The sequence below is a fragment of the Rhododendron vialii genome, chromosome 5a (assembly GCF_030253575.1).
Source record: "Rhododendron vialii isolate Sample 1 chromosome 5a, ASM3025357v1".
Taxonomy (NCBI): Eukaryota; Viridiplantae; Streptophyta; class Magnoliopsida; order Ericales; family Ericaceae; genus Rhododendron; species Rhododendron vialii.
The window spans coordinates 36879899-36896923 of NC_080561.1; the positions used below are offsets into that span (position 1 = coordinate 36879899).

A 17025-nucleotide genomic window follows, 5' to 3' on the forward strand; every position below is an offset into this window, starting at 1 on the left:
CGCTTGTTGATTTGCTATATTCTCAATTTCGTGTTCGGCTCCGATAAGAGAAATTTGAAATTTATTTTTTGAATTAAATGTAATGTATTAATGTTGTTAGAGAATGACATATCTTGTAATTTAAAAATAAGTACTTATAAAAAATAAAAACCTTAACGAAATGGGACAATGAATAACTCAAAATCTTATGTGTTGCGGTCATACGCTTGGCGGAAGGACCCTACACACTTGCATCACCATGCTCATAGAATTAATACATCATGATTTCCTGGATTAACATTAATGATGGACACAACCAAAAATAGGAATAACTTATCACCCCATCTAAAATAATACTACTAATAACTTGTCATAAAATAGAAAGAAAGTACCCTTTAGTCTTTAGAGATCTCTGATCTTAAGCTTCATGTGTCGGAAACTGGGAATGTCATAATTTTTAAAAAAAGCTTTAGTGACAATTTGACATGCTAAAATTTGACATATTTAAAATACCAATTAAAATCAATACACGAAACTCCTTTTTTAAACACGTTTTCATATGAACTTTAACACGAGAGTGGAGATATCAAATGACATTTAAAGAATCGGCATCTCGATTGGATTTGGCTCAAACATCAATTCATATATTCCGCATGGCATGCCATGTCCAGTTTGTGGAACGGGGGGCCCAGTACTGCAACGTGTAAGACGTGATCCAAACAATCCATTTATAATTACACTTCTATAGATCATTTGATCGAGCAACCTATTGTCGCGCGTGATAAAGTCTAAACCACTGATAACGTAAATGCAAGGCTCCGATTGCGCGCTACATCGCTATAGTGTAAGACCCACAAGTGCGAAACAAGCCAATCAAATTCCCTAGTACAGGTGGGGTAGAGCTAGTCGCGGTCATTGATATCTTTTTTGGAAGAATCCAACAGCCTCTTGTGAATTCTTTGCGTCGTCTCCATTTCACTTTCTCTCTCCTCTTTGTCTTTTGCATAAGCCTGGAAGAACTCCTTGTTCTCTTTCTCTAGCTCTTTCCACACTAAACATGCACACACATTAGTTAGAGCACATAATTAACAAAAGTCCACTATAGCCTTTACCCTCCATAAGCCTTTCTAAAAGTCACTGAGCATATTTGCAAACGAGTATTGGTAGCCATACCGACCAAAATCCACCGAAATCGTACCGACGGCCACCGCCGGGCAGTCTCCGGCCACCGGACGGCCGATCCGAGCCATCCAAAAATTCAAAAAAAAAAAACCGAGGGGGTTATGCTGGAATCAACGGCATCCAATGTGTGTATGGTGGTTGGATCAAGCACCCAACTTTTTCGTGTATTCGTGTATATATATATATATATATATATATACACGAAAAAATGGGTGCTTGATCCAACCACCATACACACATCGGATGCTGTTGATTCCCGCGCTAACCCCCTCGGTTTTTTTTTATAGAATTTTTGGACGGTTCAGATCGGCCATCCGGTGGCCAGAGACGGCCCTGCGGTGGCCGTCGATACGATTTCGGTGGGTTTTGGTCGGTCCTCATAGGATTTCTGTTTGTAAACTACGTTTACTCTTGATCAATACAGAAGCAGGTGTGTCACCCGCATGCAGCCGCGGCTCCAGGATTTTGGTTTGGCGATGACTAAATCGTGCAGAAATTTTTTGCAATGCAGAACTCTATCTTAACTGCTGAATTTTATTTGATTTGAAATAAATTGAGCCTGATTAATTTTGTTTTGTTTTCATATACTGTCTATTTACTCACAAATTTAAGTATATTTTTGCTCATATTGGCTATGCACGAATGACCCAGTACAACAATAACAAAGAAAAATAAATTTTATTAAAAAATTCTCCCTCCGTCTCAATTTGTTTGTCCATTTTTTGACTTTTACTTATTCCGAAATGTTTGTCCACTTTGGAAGACTAATGGACCAAAAGCTACAAAATTTTCGTTTTGTCCCTTACCATTTGAACTAAAGTATGCTTTCCAAAAAGTTAGGAGGGCAATTTTTGGAAAGTTGAGCATTTATAGGTGCAATTATTATGTTCCCTAAAAAGTTGTATTTCCCAAATTGAACAAACAAATTGAGATGGAGGGAGTACAAAATTTTAATGTATTTTTTTTAACCCAATTGGTTCACTTGGACCTCCGCAGATATCAGTAAAGTCGCTCATGCTTACATTATATGATTGGAGCAAAGATTTAAATGCGTTCGTCGTAAAAATAAGGAAAAAAAGAGAAGATAATAAGTTGTAACTCACGTGGAAAAAAAATAGTACTCCACCTGTTACTTTTGTTTTTTTGTTTTTACACCGCTTTAGGTTTTAGATTTTTAAACACTCAAACTTATTTGGGTTGGGCTTATTTTGTTTTATTGAGCTATAATATTTTGTGTCCAAGTTTAGTTCAACTTTCATATTTTAACCTTGCACGAGTAAATCCGCACTGAAAATATTAAGAAAATTTTATTTTTTACACAAAAAATAAAAAAATTCAGTGCATTTTTTGAATCATTGATCCCTCTGGCATAAGTGTGTAGCAGCCCTACCGTAATGAATGCGTGATAGAGAAGGATCCGGAAAAATAATACGTGGCAATCGTAACGATACGCACCAGCTGACCTGTTTAACTCTTTGCCTAACCACATGGCTCAAAAGATTTCAAGTTAATAGTAATTGGTCGGCCTTTACTTATATTTCCCATCTTTTTCACTTCTTTCCCAATGTGGGACTCTTTCTTGGTGGGTTCTCACAGCGGTACTAGAGTTCTTGACAATTACCACTCAAATTTATGGGGTGAAAATGATAAAGCGGAGTCACCTAGATCCATCAATACGTACATCTTGATCTTATCGTATAGCTATTTGACACCTCAAAACGCATAAATTGCCTTGAATACCCCGCTGTCCACTCAGTGACATGCGAAATAGTAGTATTTTTTTCCAACCCAACCCAACCAAAGTGAGTCATAAGTCCTAATCAATCGAGATGGGCTAGTTGCATGATTTATTGTCTCGATTCGAGTTCTATCTGTAGAGGGCATTGTACTCTATGATAACAAAAAAAAAAAAACTTGGGTTCTAGGGCACCCTAACATTACTCATATTTATAATCAGATTCACAAAAATAAATATAAGAGAATTCTATATGCTCTAGCTATAAGCTAGCTAACTTAGAGCATGTGCACCAAGGTCGGCATTTATTTGGTTTTTAGGTAAAGTAGAGAACAAAAGTGAAGAATGACAGCATGCAGCACCAGAATCGATCGGTAAACAGGTAGGCAAAAACTAATTTCTATACTGCAAGTGGTTCGGCATTTCAAGCGAAGAACTGTTGCATATACGATTGTTATTTCTTCTCTCTCCTTTCTCTCATGCCTTCTCCTCTCTAAGATTGGGAAAAAGAATGAATAATTTAATAAATGATAGGTAGAATCGTGAGTATTGGTGGAGCGTTGAAAAAAAAAGGTCCTAGCTAAACCAAAAATATGCGCTGTTCATGAGCTAGTTTACCTATTTATTGGTATACATGCTCTTACAACCCTCCTCTCTTGTTTGGGCTTGAAATTGGTTGTTGTGTGACAGATACAACTTGAACATGACACAAACAGCGATACACTCATCCCTCCGTCCCCATTCTATTATCCCTCGTCCTATCAGTTAAAAAGTGACACGAACTCCCAGAAAGGACTATTAAATTATGACGGATGGAGTAAATGAGATGGGTCATGCTGGCCGTGTTCGGTTTGGGTTTTGATAGAGATTTTTGAAAGTAATGAGTGGAGAGAGATCGATTGAGAAAAATTATTGGAGACAGTGCCCAGAAGTTTTGAGATCCCAAAACAAACACGGTCTGAAAAATTACTGGAGACTGTGCTCAGAAAATTTGAGACCCCAAAACGAACAAGGTTGCTGTGTCTAAAAGATATATATGGATATGTTACATATTGACTATGAGAGACAAATGTGGGGGTGGGAAGCCAATTCTTGCTCAAACAAAAAGTCAACTAACCTGTGGAAGTAATGACTGGCATGATATTAGCATGTTTGGAGAGAGCATCCATGCACTCTTCTCTGCTCATGTTGAATAATATGCACTCTTCTATAAGGTGCTGCACCTGCACCATATACAATCACACACCCCCTAATTAATCACTAAACACCCCCCTCATTAATCACTAAAACAGCCATCACAAATAACCGAAAAAACCAATAACATTAATGGCTGATCAGATCAGCTCTAGTCCAAGAAGTCATGAAAGGAGAAGGTCTCGGGTTCGAGTTAAAAAAAGTGGCATCAATTGTCAGTTAACCATTAACACACCGACAGTGGGACAAAAAAATAAAATAGAAGCATAAAAGTTACCGGCCGATAAAAAAAACGGAAGAACAAAAACAGCAAAAACAGATGCAAGTTACCAAGTGTATATATGAAGCAGAAGATTCTCCCATGTTGTCTCTCTTAAAATACAGACTCCGGAAATGCCCCTATATCTTGGTTTTTTTTGGTAAAGAAGATCAAGAGGTAGAAGAGAGAGAGAGAGAGAGAGAGAGAGAGAGAGAGAGAGAGAGAGAGAGAGATTTTAAAGATAAGGGCAGATCATGAGAGGAAACAACTGGTACAACAAAATGCTCCGTAAACAGTAAACAGATAGGGAACCAAGACCCACAAAATATAAAAAATTCATTCTTTAAATTTCTTAACATAACATTAAAAAATATTATAGTATATGCCATTGATGCCAAGACCCAAAAAAGCTCTGAATTGGGCAACAAGTTTGGGGTGTTTGAGTAGTCCCTCCGTCCCGATTTATTTGTCTTTTTTCATTATTTAAAACATATATTCAACAAATTGTCTATATGTTTCAACCTATAATGATTTTTATATGTAATATGGATCTTTTTTTATAGATCTCAATTAGTTCTATAATATGATATTTTCGAAATTATATAAAATATTATAGATTGTGAGATATAGACAATTTTTAAAAGGGCATGAATGTTGAAAATGGATAAACAAACCGGAACGGAGGGAGTACTTTTTAGGGAAAATGACGGCTAATAATGTGCTTTGATAATAAATACTGCTAAGGACATTTTTACCATTAACAAATGTTCTCAGCATATTCTTAGCGCGTATTAATTATCAAAATACGTCCTGGATCATCATTTTCCCTGCTTTTTAAAGACTAGGCCTGATATAGAGACATATATTAAGTCTTCTTGGGCCTCTCTGGGTTAATGGTCAAGGTCTTGCTTTGGCCCATCGTTTCAACCAACCATGTTTTGCTTTTAAAATTCACTAAACATTCCATGATTCCATCAAATTTTTTTTTCCAAAACGATAACAGATATTATTATTAATCTCAATCAAAATACATCAGATAGAAGACTCGTCTCTAGATAAGGAACCAAGCAACCACGACGGTTGTGTTCTGTTTAGAGCACTTCGATGATGGAAATTGTTAATATTCCAACGTTGATCAAGAATTCAATGATGCAAAAAAATCATTAATCTGATGCCAATAAGAATTGATCACTACATATTTTTATCTTAAAATAAATGAGTTTCGACCTACTAAGAGGATTCAATTCTGTCATGATAAATAAAATCTGAAAGATAAATAATTCTAATTATCGAAGTCTGACATGTTATTGCGTCTACTAAAATCTCAGGACAAATGACTCATAACATCTTAATCCATCTCTGTATCTCTATTTGAGAGTGTGGATGTAGCATATTGATGAGAGATTTTGTAATTTATTTCATCTTTTCTTCAATTTTTTGTACTTTATGAGAAAATATTAGGGGGATCCATTATCCTTTTAAGATATTTTGGAAATCCAACATTATTTTGGGTCTTCAAAAATAGAGATCCAAAAGTAAATTTAGAGAAATCTCTAAAAAAGACTATGGGTCCCTTCAAAATTCTCCCATAAAGTACAAAAGTTGAATAAAATAGAAAATAAATTACAAAATCTCCTATTAATATGTTCCATCCACACTCTAAAAAAGTGATATAGAGGTGGGTTGAAGATGTTGTCACAAACCATGTTATTAGGTATATATACATATCTAATTCAAGACGGTCCCCTACCATTTGTCATTTGCCTTGTTCTCACCCATAACTTCACGAAACCATCAACCTTTGTCTGGGTGATTGAATTCTGGGACTTAGGAATTTGCTTCATTCTAAAGGTTTCTAAGTTTGAAACTTCTCGGATGTTACCAAGTATCAACTCTTGTGAAACCAGTCTATACGGCGCTTTCGTTTTGGATTTAATTGGGGTGAAAGGGCACTAGGGCAGTGAAATGGATTTTTCAAGATAGTCGAAATACACGCAGGCTAACCTGAACACTCGATTGATAAAAAAAACAAAACTTTGTGCAATAATAGAAACTTTGTGCAATAATAGTAGTACTAGAAAACAACTCCATGAAAAACAAATTAAACGGAAAACTCCAAAGAAGCAAAGCCTCCGGAGTCGGCAACGTCCCTCTCAAGTCCTTTCTGCTTTCTTTTCGTTAACGTTTGGCTTCATCATGATAAAAAAAAAAAAAAACCCTTAGAAATTCAACCCGCCCGCCCTGACCTTGTCCGGGCTGTTTTTTGATACTCCAGCACTTTGGAGTATATGTTTTGGCTATCGAGTTGGGGTCGGGGGAGAATTTAAGAAAACCAATTGTGTTTGGTTCTGGTAGAAATTATCTCGCCTCGATACCCGTCCCGAAAATAATTTTTGAAAAAAAATGTTTGGGAAGAATTCTCTCAAACAAGCAAATCATTTACTGATTTACGACGACACCCGCAAGTTTAGTGGTGGAGCTTTGCCACGTGTGCACCATGTGTCACGAGCTGAAAGCGTCAATTGCCCACACAACCAACGTACGTAGGCCGTCAGGCTTCCCAATATCGTCTGGGTTTTTTTTTTTTTTTTTCCTTAATTTTTCCTCCATTTTTTTCCATTTTGTGTATGTTACAAGATGGGAAATTTAAATTCCCCAAAAATTGATTTTGACACTCAATTTTTTTTTTCCTGTTTCTCTATTTGAAATTACAATAATATTCTTTAAAGTGGATGAACACTAACAAAATAAAAGATAATTTGATAATTTTACATAAGATAGAGATAAAAAGTAGAGTGTCAATAACTAAATGTAGAGTGCCAAAATCACTTTCCAATTTAAATTCCCAGGAAATTTAGTATAAGAAGAAACAGCCGAATTCTTGAAAGAGTACTCATGCTCGTCAGTGTTCTTGGAATAGAGTACTTAATTATTCAACGTGTTTTTTTTTGTTAACTTATATTGTCATTAAAGCACCACACAATAAAAGATCACGAGGGACTAGCCCTGAGACCCTGTTCCAGAACATCTTCTTAAAAAATAAATACTTATTTCACATTTTCAAACTAAAAAATAATATAAATAAAAAATAAATTTTTAATTTTTTTTGGCACTGTATTAAAGATCTCAATGAGATCTGTCAAACAACATCCATATTAATATGAAAATTATTTGCGTAAGCACGAGATTTTTGAGTTTGAAATTGCTTTCTTAAAAAATAAATACTTATTTCCCTTTCGGAGATACAAGAATCTAACACATACAAACTTCAAACCGAAGAAAAAAAACAAAATCCCCAAAACAATAAGGAAAATTCTAAAATCAGCCTAATGGGCTGACAATAGTAAGTGTGTGAATGTGTATTAAAGAGTATAAAAAGAACACAGAAATATGTGTTTTCCTTGTCTTCTAGTGTGCTTATCGTCAGCCCAGTGAGCTGACAATAGCAAGACCAAAATAATAATACATTCATGAATTAATGTCATCTATGATAAGCAGCTAGCCTTTTTAACGAAGAGAAAAATCTCTATACTGACGCTGAAGAATTCTAAACTGTTCCTCTCCCTCCACAACCAGCACTAAATGGGATTTGGAAATCCTGTAGTGCAAGACCCTGCAAGGCACCCTGTAGGGCGCACAAAAACCATCGAATTTTGACAATAAATGGTTGTGATATGATATTTAATTATGACCAGTAAGGATCATTTATTACCGATCGTAATTAATTTTTAATGTAGATCGTTAATTGATGAGATTGACCGCTGTGTGCCTAGATGGCAGCGGCCGAAGACAGCCCGAAAACAGAAAGCATCGATATAGAGATACCACCCCAAAATTGTTGAGCACAAGCACAATAGAACCACACATGCCTTGTTTTAGTGATAGAATCTTCACATGCCTTGTTTTAGTGATAGAAAATCTTCGGGATGAGAAAACGTCGTGTTGCAAAAGGTGCAGTATTCATAGTACATAGTTTTGCCTGGCGATGAGTTTTGAGAATGAGACGCAACAAGGTCCGTTGATTGAGTGGGCAAATGGCATAATACGATTTGCCGTCGGCGTCGAGTCATTCATATTGAGTGGGTAAACTGCTCTTTTAAGAATAGAGCAATCATATTTTCCCGTGATACTCACATCACATCACATAACAATAAAGGCTCCGTTCTGATAAAAGAAATGAGTACTTATTTGAAACTTAGTTTGTGAGTTAAAGGTGATGTATTATGAGAAAATGACATGTCTCGTAAATCTAAAAAGAAGTACTTAAAAAAATAAGAAATTTGGCGTAACGGAATCGGAAGTACCCTACGCACTTGCATCAGCATGCTCATATAATTAATACACCATAATTTCCTGGATTAACATTAATGATACACACATACAAAAATAGGAATAACTTATCAGTTAAAACCCCATCTAAAATAATATTACTAATAACTTGCCATAAAATAGAAAGAAAAAACTACCCTTTAGCCTAATTTAGGCCCCGTTTCGGAAACGGAAATAAGTACTTATTTTTTAAGAAGACAATTTTAAGTTTAAAAATCATGTATTTACGTAAATAATTTTCTTATCAATATGGATCTTGTTTGATAGATCTCATTGAGATCTTTTATACGGTGAAAAAAAAATTAAAAAATCATTTTTCATTTATATTATTTTTGAGTTTGAAAATGTGAAATAAGTACTTATTTTTTAAGAAGGTGTTCTGGAACGGAGCCTTAGAGATCTCCAATCTTAGCTTTTTTTGAAAGGTCCAATCTTAGCTTCAAGTGTGGGAATGTCGATTTTTTTTTTAAAAACTTTTGTGACAATTTGATATGTTAGAATTTGACATATTTAAAATACCAACTCAAATCAATACAAGAAAGTCCTTACACGTTTTCATATTAATTTTAAAACGAGAGTGAAGACGTCAAATGACATTTAAAGAATTGACATCTCGATTGGATTTGGCTCAAACACCAATTCATATACTCCACCTGGCATGCCATGCCCAATTTGGAACAGAGGCCCAGTAGTGCAGCTAGCGTAAGGTGTGATCCAAGTAGTCCATTTATAATTAACAATCCAAATTTCTATAGATCATTTGGAGCGATCTATATATTGTCGAGATAAAATCTACTCCAATCATTGATATAGCTTAGATGGAAGGCTCAGATCGTGCTCTACATCGCTGTCGTGCTGTAGGACCACGAGTGCAAAACAAGCCAATCAAATCCCCAATTACAGGTGGGAACTAGTTGCGGTCGTGGGTATCTTTTCGGGAAGAATCCAACAGCATCTTGTGAATTCTTTGCGTCGTCTCCATCTCACTCTCTCTCTCCTCTTTGTCTCTTGCGTACGCCTGGAAGAACTCCTTGTTCTCTTTCTCTAGCTCTTTCCACACTGTACGCATAGCAAACACATGCACACCAGTGGCGTAGCCAGCAATTTATATAAGTGGGGGCATTTTTTAAACATATTTCAACCAAAAAATTGCTTACTTAGCAACGTTAAAACGTTTGTGCTAAGAATTAAAAAACCTAACATATTTATTAATATAGTAAACTCTATAGAATATAAAAACAATCGAATTGCTTGAATTGTCTCAATGTATCAAGTCTAAGAGCAATTCACTATACAATATTTAGCAATATTGCTCCCATTGTTAATAAGTGCTAAAGTATAAAACATATAGCCCATGGTTTAGGCATTTTTGAATTTGGACATTATGCATTAGAGAGTTCTAATTAGTAAGTGACTGCTATTTTTCACATTAGACATCTCATTTCGCCAGTGTAACGACAATATTCAAAAATGTGAAACAAAAAATTAAGAATGAAATGATATTCGACATGTCATAGAAAGATTAAAAGTATATTTATGAAACATAGTTAATTAGACAAAATACAAAATATACATTTTAAAATCTTAAATTTAAAAAAAAAATTTGAGGGGAGGCGCGTGCCCCCACTCGTCCCATGCTCCCTCCGCCATTGCACACATTAGAGCACATAATTAACAAAGTCCACTATAGCCTTTACTGGCCATAAGCCTAAGTCACGAGAAATTTTTGCACGGTTCGGATCACCGACGGATACTGCCACATGGGACCCGCTCGGCACTCAAAACCTTCTCATAAGTCGCTGATCATATTTGTTAAACTACATTTACTCTTGATCAATACAGAAGCAGGTGTGTCACCCACGTGAACGCGTGACGGAGAAGGAACTGGAAAAATACTACGTGGCGATAGTACTCTAAAGAGCACTTAGCAATTATGCAAATTTATGGGTGAAAATGATAAAGCGGAGTTAAAATGCATAAATTGTCTTGAATACCCCACTGTCCTCTTAGGGAGTGTTTCCGGTAGGTCGTAGTGATAAATTTGTAGATTTTTATTTATGGTTGACAAGTTGATGGGTTTGTGAGTAGAGTTACTGCAGCAAAAAAAACAACTTTTTTTGTTAATAGAAAAGAAAAGGTAAAATTTTGAAACTTTTTTGTTAGTGAAAATGAAATGGTAAAATGCGTTAAATTTTTAGTATTTTTTTTGTTAGTGGAAACACCCCCTTAGGCTCCGTTCCAAAAACTTTCTTAAAAAATAAGTACTTATTTTGGAACTTCTCAAAGAAAAATAAGAAGGGTTGTTCCAGAAAACTCAAATAAGCAGCTTATTTCACATTTTCAAACTCAAAAATAACGTAAATGAAAAATAATTTTTCAATTTTTTTTGCACCGTATTAAAAATCTCAATGAGATCTATCAAATAAGATCCATATTGATAGGAAAATTATTTGCATAAATACATGATTTTTGAGCTTAAAGTTGCCTTAACCAAAAAATAAGTACTTACTTCTTATTTTGTGGAACAAACCTTATTATTGAACAAAAAATAAGAACTTATTCAAGTTCTGGAACGGGGCCTTAGTAACATGTGGAATAGCATGTTTTCCAAACCAATCAAACCAAACCGAGTCTTATTACATTATTATTGTCTCGATATGAGTTCTGTAGAGTGCATTGTACTATATGATAACAAAAAAAGACTTGGGTTCTAGGACACCCTAACATTACTCATATTTATAATCAGATTCACGCAATAAATATAAGGTAGCTAGCATGTGCACCAGGGTCGGCATTTATTTGGTTCTAGGTAAAGTAGAGAGCAAAAGTGAACAATGACAGCAGCACCAGAATAGGTAAACAGGTAGGCAAAACTAATTTCGCTACTGCATTTGGTTCGGTATTTCAAGCGAAGATCTGTTGCACATGCACTGTTCATGAGCTAGTTTACCTACTTATTGGTGTACATGCTTTTACAACCCTCTTCCCTTATTTGGGCTTGAAATCGGTTGTGTGACAGATAAAATTCGAACACATATATATATATACACACACATACAGTCATTTTCAAATGAGGAAAAATAAGGACCTCCCCATTTCTCCCATTTTTCAATTGAATTTCGATGATCCGAGCCGCTTAATGTGTACAGAACGTGATTTTAATGATACGTGCGCGAAATCGGCAAAAAAAATGACCTGGAAGGGTTTTATCCAAGCAGTTTTTGTTTGAACCGTTAGATAAAAAATAAACAAAAACTGCTCGGATGAGCTCTTCCCGGTCATTTTTTTTGCTGATTTCTCGCAAATACTCTTAAAATCACGTCCTGAACACATTGAGTGGCTCAAATCATCGAAATTCGATCGGAAAAGAGAGGTCCGCATTTTATTAAGTTAAGGTAATCCTTACAGGAAGTGGACTGTGTGTATATATATCTGAGGACTACTCTGCCCCGCTATATACTCCCTCCGTCCTAATTTAATATTAGTCCTTAGCTCATTCAATTTCAACTAGATAAAAAATGAGTTATATCTTTAAATAGGTAATGAATTTTGTATCCAATATGAATCTTATTTGATAGATCTCAATTAGTTCTACAAGACAATATTTTTAAAATTACATAAAACATTATAAATTACTACAAGATTTTAATCGTTTGAAAAATGGCACGAACTCCAAATAATGACTATTAAATCCGGACGGATGGAGTATAAATTAAGGAATATAGCTAATCTTTTGAGACTTCCAAAAAAGGAAAGAGAATCAAGAATTTGGAACAGAAGAAGTATTAAATTGGGACGGACGGAATATATGAGAAGGGTCGTCATGTGTGTCTAAAAGATGTGGAATTTTTTTAAATTTTTTTTAAGGTAATGAAAGATATGGATGTTACATATTGACTATGAGAGACAAATGTGGGGGTGTGAAGCCAATTCTTGCTCAAACAAAGAGTCAACCAACCTGTGGAAGTAATAACTGGCATGATATTAGCATGTTTGGAGAGAGCATCCATGCACTCTTCTCTGCTCATGTTGAATAATATGCACTCTTCTATAAGGTGATGCACCTGCACCATATACAATCACACCCCCCCTGATCACTAAAACAGCCATCAAAAATAACGAAAAAACCCCCATAACAATGACTGATCAGATCAGCTCGATCTAGTCCAAGCAGTCATGAAAGGAGGCCTTAAGTGTCTATAGGGGAGGGTTTTGGGTTCGAGTTAATAGAAATGACATGGATCAATTGCGGTCATGGTCATAACTTATTAACCAATAACACCCCGACATGACACTAGACAAAAAAAAAACTAGAAACATAAAAGTTACCGGCTGATAAAAAAAGCGAAGAACAAAAACAGATGTAAGTTACCAAGCGGATATATGAAGCAGAAGATTCTCCCATGTTGTCTCTCTGACAATACGAACTCCGGAAATGTCTCTATATCTTGGTTTTAGAATTGGTAAAGAAGATCAAGAGGTAGGAGAGAGAGAGAGAGAGAGAGAGAGAGAGAGAGATTTTAAAGAAAAGGGCAGATCATGAGAGAGAGAGAGAGAGGGGGCAGATCGTGAGAGGAAACAACTAGTACAACAAAAAGCAAAGGGCTCATGTATAATACAAGTAATATATATGACTATGTTTGAAGATGGGTAGGTCGAGATATATGAGGGAGGGTGCAGGGTGCTCCTCTCCGGTCTTAAAAGTGGGACTGTTGAGTTTTGACTTCTTATTTATTGTAGTTTTATTTTGATATTCAAAACCGTTTAATGTTTAAAATTTGTCTAGAATTTTAATCTTGTCAAAAATTACTTTGATCGGCTCTCGAGTAAAAAATGATTGATTCACATTACAGTCAAATAAATGTGTTCCAATGTATGTAGTATATGCAGTATGTGTTCGACTTTTTGAATATGTATGGCCTAAAATCACATTGATTGATCTTCGGTCAATGTAGTATTTGACATGATTAGTAGTGTTTTGCTAAGAGTTCTTTATAAATAAATATTTATTTGATTTTTTTTTATCTCTTTAAGATCTATTAAATAAGATTCATATTGTACAAAAAAATTATTTCAGTAAAACCATTATTTTGAAGTTTTTTAAATATTACAAATAAGTACTTATTTTTTTAGAACCTCTAACAGAACAAGAAGTGTGTTTTACTAATTAATTTTTTAAATTAAATGTAATATATTATAAAAAAATAACTTATTCTGTAAAACGAAAAAAAAGTACTTAAAACAATTGTGCACTTTACCACCTCGAAGAGCAGTGGCTCTCTTGTTTTGCACGCCTACAGAGAGACCTTAGCGGAGCGGAACGGGGCCTAAACGATTGGACCGGACTAGGTTTTTTATCCAACCGGAGAGGATCCTTCCATTATTAAACGTACGATAATTTAGTACTATGTTAGTAGTACTTAAAAAATATTGTACTAAATAAAAGGGGCGGTGATGAGGTGATGTGCGGGTCCCAAATCCCACGTGGGAGAATGAATCTGATTGGTCAGAATGGGATGAGAAGAGGATTTTCAAATCAGATGCCGTTCCTTGGTGGAACGTGGCCCCTGCGCCACCCTCCACGTGACACTGTCTACCTCTTATAGTTATATAATCCTTCAAAATTAACGTGCAACCAACGTGCAATTCGATCAACGTGATTTTTGAGTGTGATTAATGTTTTCGATGAGTTTTAAAATGTGAACGATTTTGATCATAATTTTGGATCCGAAAAAGGCTCGCAAATGGTCCAAAACTGGACCGGGCCTGGTCGAAAGAAAACTTAACAGGACCCCTTGCCCGAAATTAACATTGGCTCTCGTTCTCAATTTTTCCTCTGTGCTCGAGCAGTCAATGCGTGCACTTGCGAATTGGAGTTGCATTAGGTGGTTTGTAAAGACGATTTCCACCTCACGCGTGAGCAGGTACGAATTTTAGTTGCTTTTAGGTTGTTTGGAAAAGACGATTTCCATCTCATGCTATCGCTCTCGCTCGCGCAAGTGACTTGGCTCCGTCACTCCACTATTGTCCAACAATTGTTTCTCGTTTTTTGCATGTTTGGGCTGGACCATCCTCCCCAAGAAAAGGCACAACAGGATGCAAATATGAGCCCCACTATCCTACTAAGCAAATGGAGCCCCCAAAAGGATACAAATATGAGCCCACGGGTACCATGTGATATCTGTTTGGGGTATTTGGGCCATCAATTTTGATTTTGGACAGTTCGGATTTGAAGAGAGAAAGAGGAATGGGTGAGAGGAGAGAGAATGTTTCAATTTGAACCGTCCAAAAATACATTGGACGGCTCGAAAGTGCCGAGCGGACACCACATGGATTATACCGGGCACTGAAAAATTTCTTGTAACCAACGGCCAGTAGAACTGCCGTGACGTCTCGGGCCTCCGTCCTTTTCTTGTCCCTTCGGCTTTCCACTTTGACCGCTGTGTTTGAAATTTGGGGTGGGGAAGAAAAAGGAAATGGCAGAGGAGAATGATTTTTGCACTTTCCAAATCTTAACAGCACTTCAAAGGATAGTGCAAAAATCAATACCCAAATTGATGACTCTTTTGACAAATGGAGTGGAGTGCAGTTGATACCTTTGTATTCTTATGTGCATGGACATGGTTCGATTCCCGCAAGCAACAATCTCCCTCTCCAAATTCCTTAAGATATAGTAAATTAGGATTAACGAATGGAAAAAAAAAAAACATTCGTTGACTTCTAGGAAGTGGGAGTCCAGTTAGCAATTTAAGAAGTGCGAAAATCACTCACAAATGAAAACAATAGGGAAGATTGAAAAGGTACAGAAAGTAATGGCAATGGTAATGGTAATGGTGGCGGTGGAGTCGACAACGATAGTAGTGGTTGTGTGGCAGTGTCTCATCGGTAGTTAAAAGAATTACCACTACCACTACCAATGTGATACTGCCAATAGTTTTTAACTACCAATGAGATACTGCCACATAGGTATGCTGTTGTACGCTTCGCACTCCTCTCACATTTTTACAACCTTCTTATTTGGAGAAAGTTTTACTAAAACACAATAATAATTTGCACAAAATTGCGACTTGTGTTATTGAGAAATTCAAATATAGCAATTCGAAAATGAAACTTGTGTTATTAATTAATTTATTTATCAGACTTGTGGTATTGAGAAATTCAAAAAATAGCAATTCACCGGATCGCCAATGAAGCAGTGCCATATAGGACTTTTTGTCAAGCTGGACGCATTCCTTTTCTCCTCATCATAGGTTGCTTTCGTATGAGTTTGAATAAGGAGTGAAGTAGTGTTTGGGATGATTTTTACTCAAATTTGAGTAAAGAGTGGAGATGCTTTGAGAATGTGTTTCTGTCCGGGAGGCGGGGTTCTGCCACCGCCCATTGTAGACCCTACTGAGCATTCACTTCAGTAATCTGAACCGTTTGTCTTGTAGGGCTTGCAAATTAATATGTCCACGCAAAAAAAAAAAGAAGTGGTTTGATTGGATGTAAATAGCTATATCAAAAGTTAAATCGTGGTTTATAAAACGGACAGTCTAATTCTGTCACTAGTTTTTTAAGTTGAACTCTTCATGACCGTCTATTTTATAAATCAAAATTTAATTTTTGATATACTAATTGATATCCGATCAAACTAATTTTTTTACGTGGAAATATAACTTTGCGGGCCCTACAAAATAAACGGTTCAAATTACTAGAGTGAACGCTCGGTATGGCCAACGATGGGTGGCGGAAACCATGGGGTTTCCACCTCATCCGGAAAGGATTTAATCTCTTGTTTGTATCTCCATATCAAAAATGGATGGAAGGCGTTCTCCCGCTCGTGCTCCAACAACTTCACAGCTACACATTCACGTGAAGCTCATGTATTTGATTCTGAGCCCACATAAAAAAAGTAATGGTGGAAGTTATAGGGCAGCAAATAAACCGAGCTATTCGCAAGTCACTCTTGGCTCTACTGAGTAAGAGCTCGTACAAGCTCGGTTTGTGAAATAAAATGAACGAATTTGCCATGAGTCACCCCTTCATGGAGACACATCTTGAGAGAAGCTCCACCAGAAAGCTTTGTAGAGAAATGGACAACAGTTTATGTTCAAGGATATGCCACCACCAAGCTTTGATCATTTCCCCGATGGTGGCACCCTTGTGGTTTTATGTCACTTTTCGGGTTCAAACTTGGGTCTTGTCCAAATGAATACTTATTCAGTACTCCACTAGGAAAGAGAAGAGAACCAATATGATATTCCACGTCCGAATCTATATGGCATTCCCAAAATTACTAAAAGAAATTAAGTCCAAGTGGCAGCGAACTTCGCGATCCACAACTAAATGAGGGGAAGCCTTTTAA

General features: G+C 36.2%; 2 protein-coding genes across 2 annotated transcripts; both read right to left on the reverse strand.

Annotated features, from left to right (window-relative positions):
* Positions 1-601: 601 nt before the first annotated feature.
* LOC131326330 (uncharacterized) lies at positions 602-4588 on the reverse strand. Its single transcript, XM_058359079.1, has 3 exons — positions 4421-4588; positions 4014-4119; positions 602-1030 (listed from the first exon to the last, which is right to left on the reverse strand). The coding sequence occupies exons 1-3, from the start codon at positions 4451-4453 to the stop codon at positions 882-884; spliced, it is 288 nt and encodes a 95-aa protein (XP_058215062.1). The 5' UTR covers positions 4454-4588; the 3' UTR covers positions 602-881.
* Positions 4589-9210: 4622 nt separating this feature from the next.
* Positions 9211-13288, reverse strand: LOC131326331 (uncharacterized). Its single transcript, XM_058359080.1, has 3 exons — positions 13051-13288; positions 12637-12742; positions 9211-9737 (listed from the first exon to the last, which is right to left on the reverse strand). The coding sequence occupies exons 1-3, from the start codon at positions 13081-13083 to the stop codon at positions 9589-9591; spliced, it is 288 nt and encodes a 95-aa protein (XP_058215063.1). The 5' UTR covers positions 13084-13288; the 3' UTR covers positions 9211-9588.
* Positions 13289-17025: the final 3737 nt, after the last annotated feature.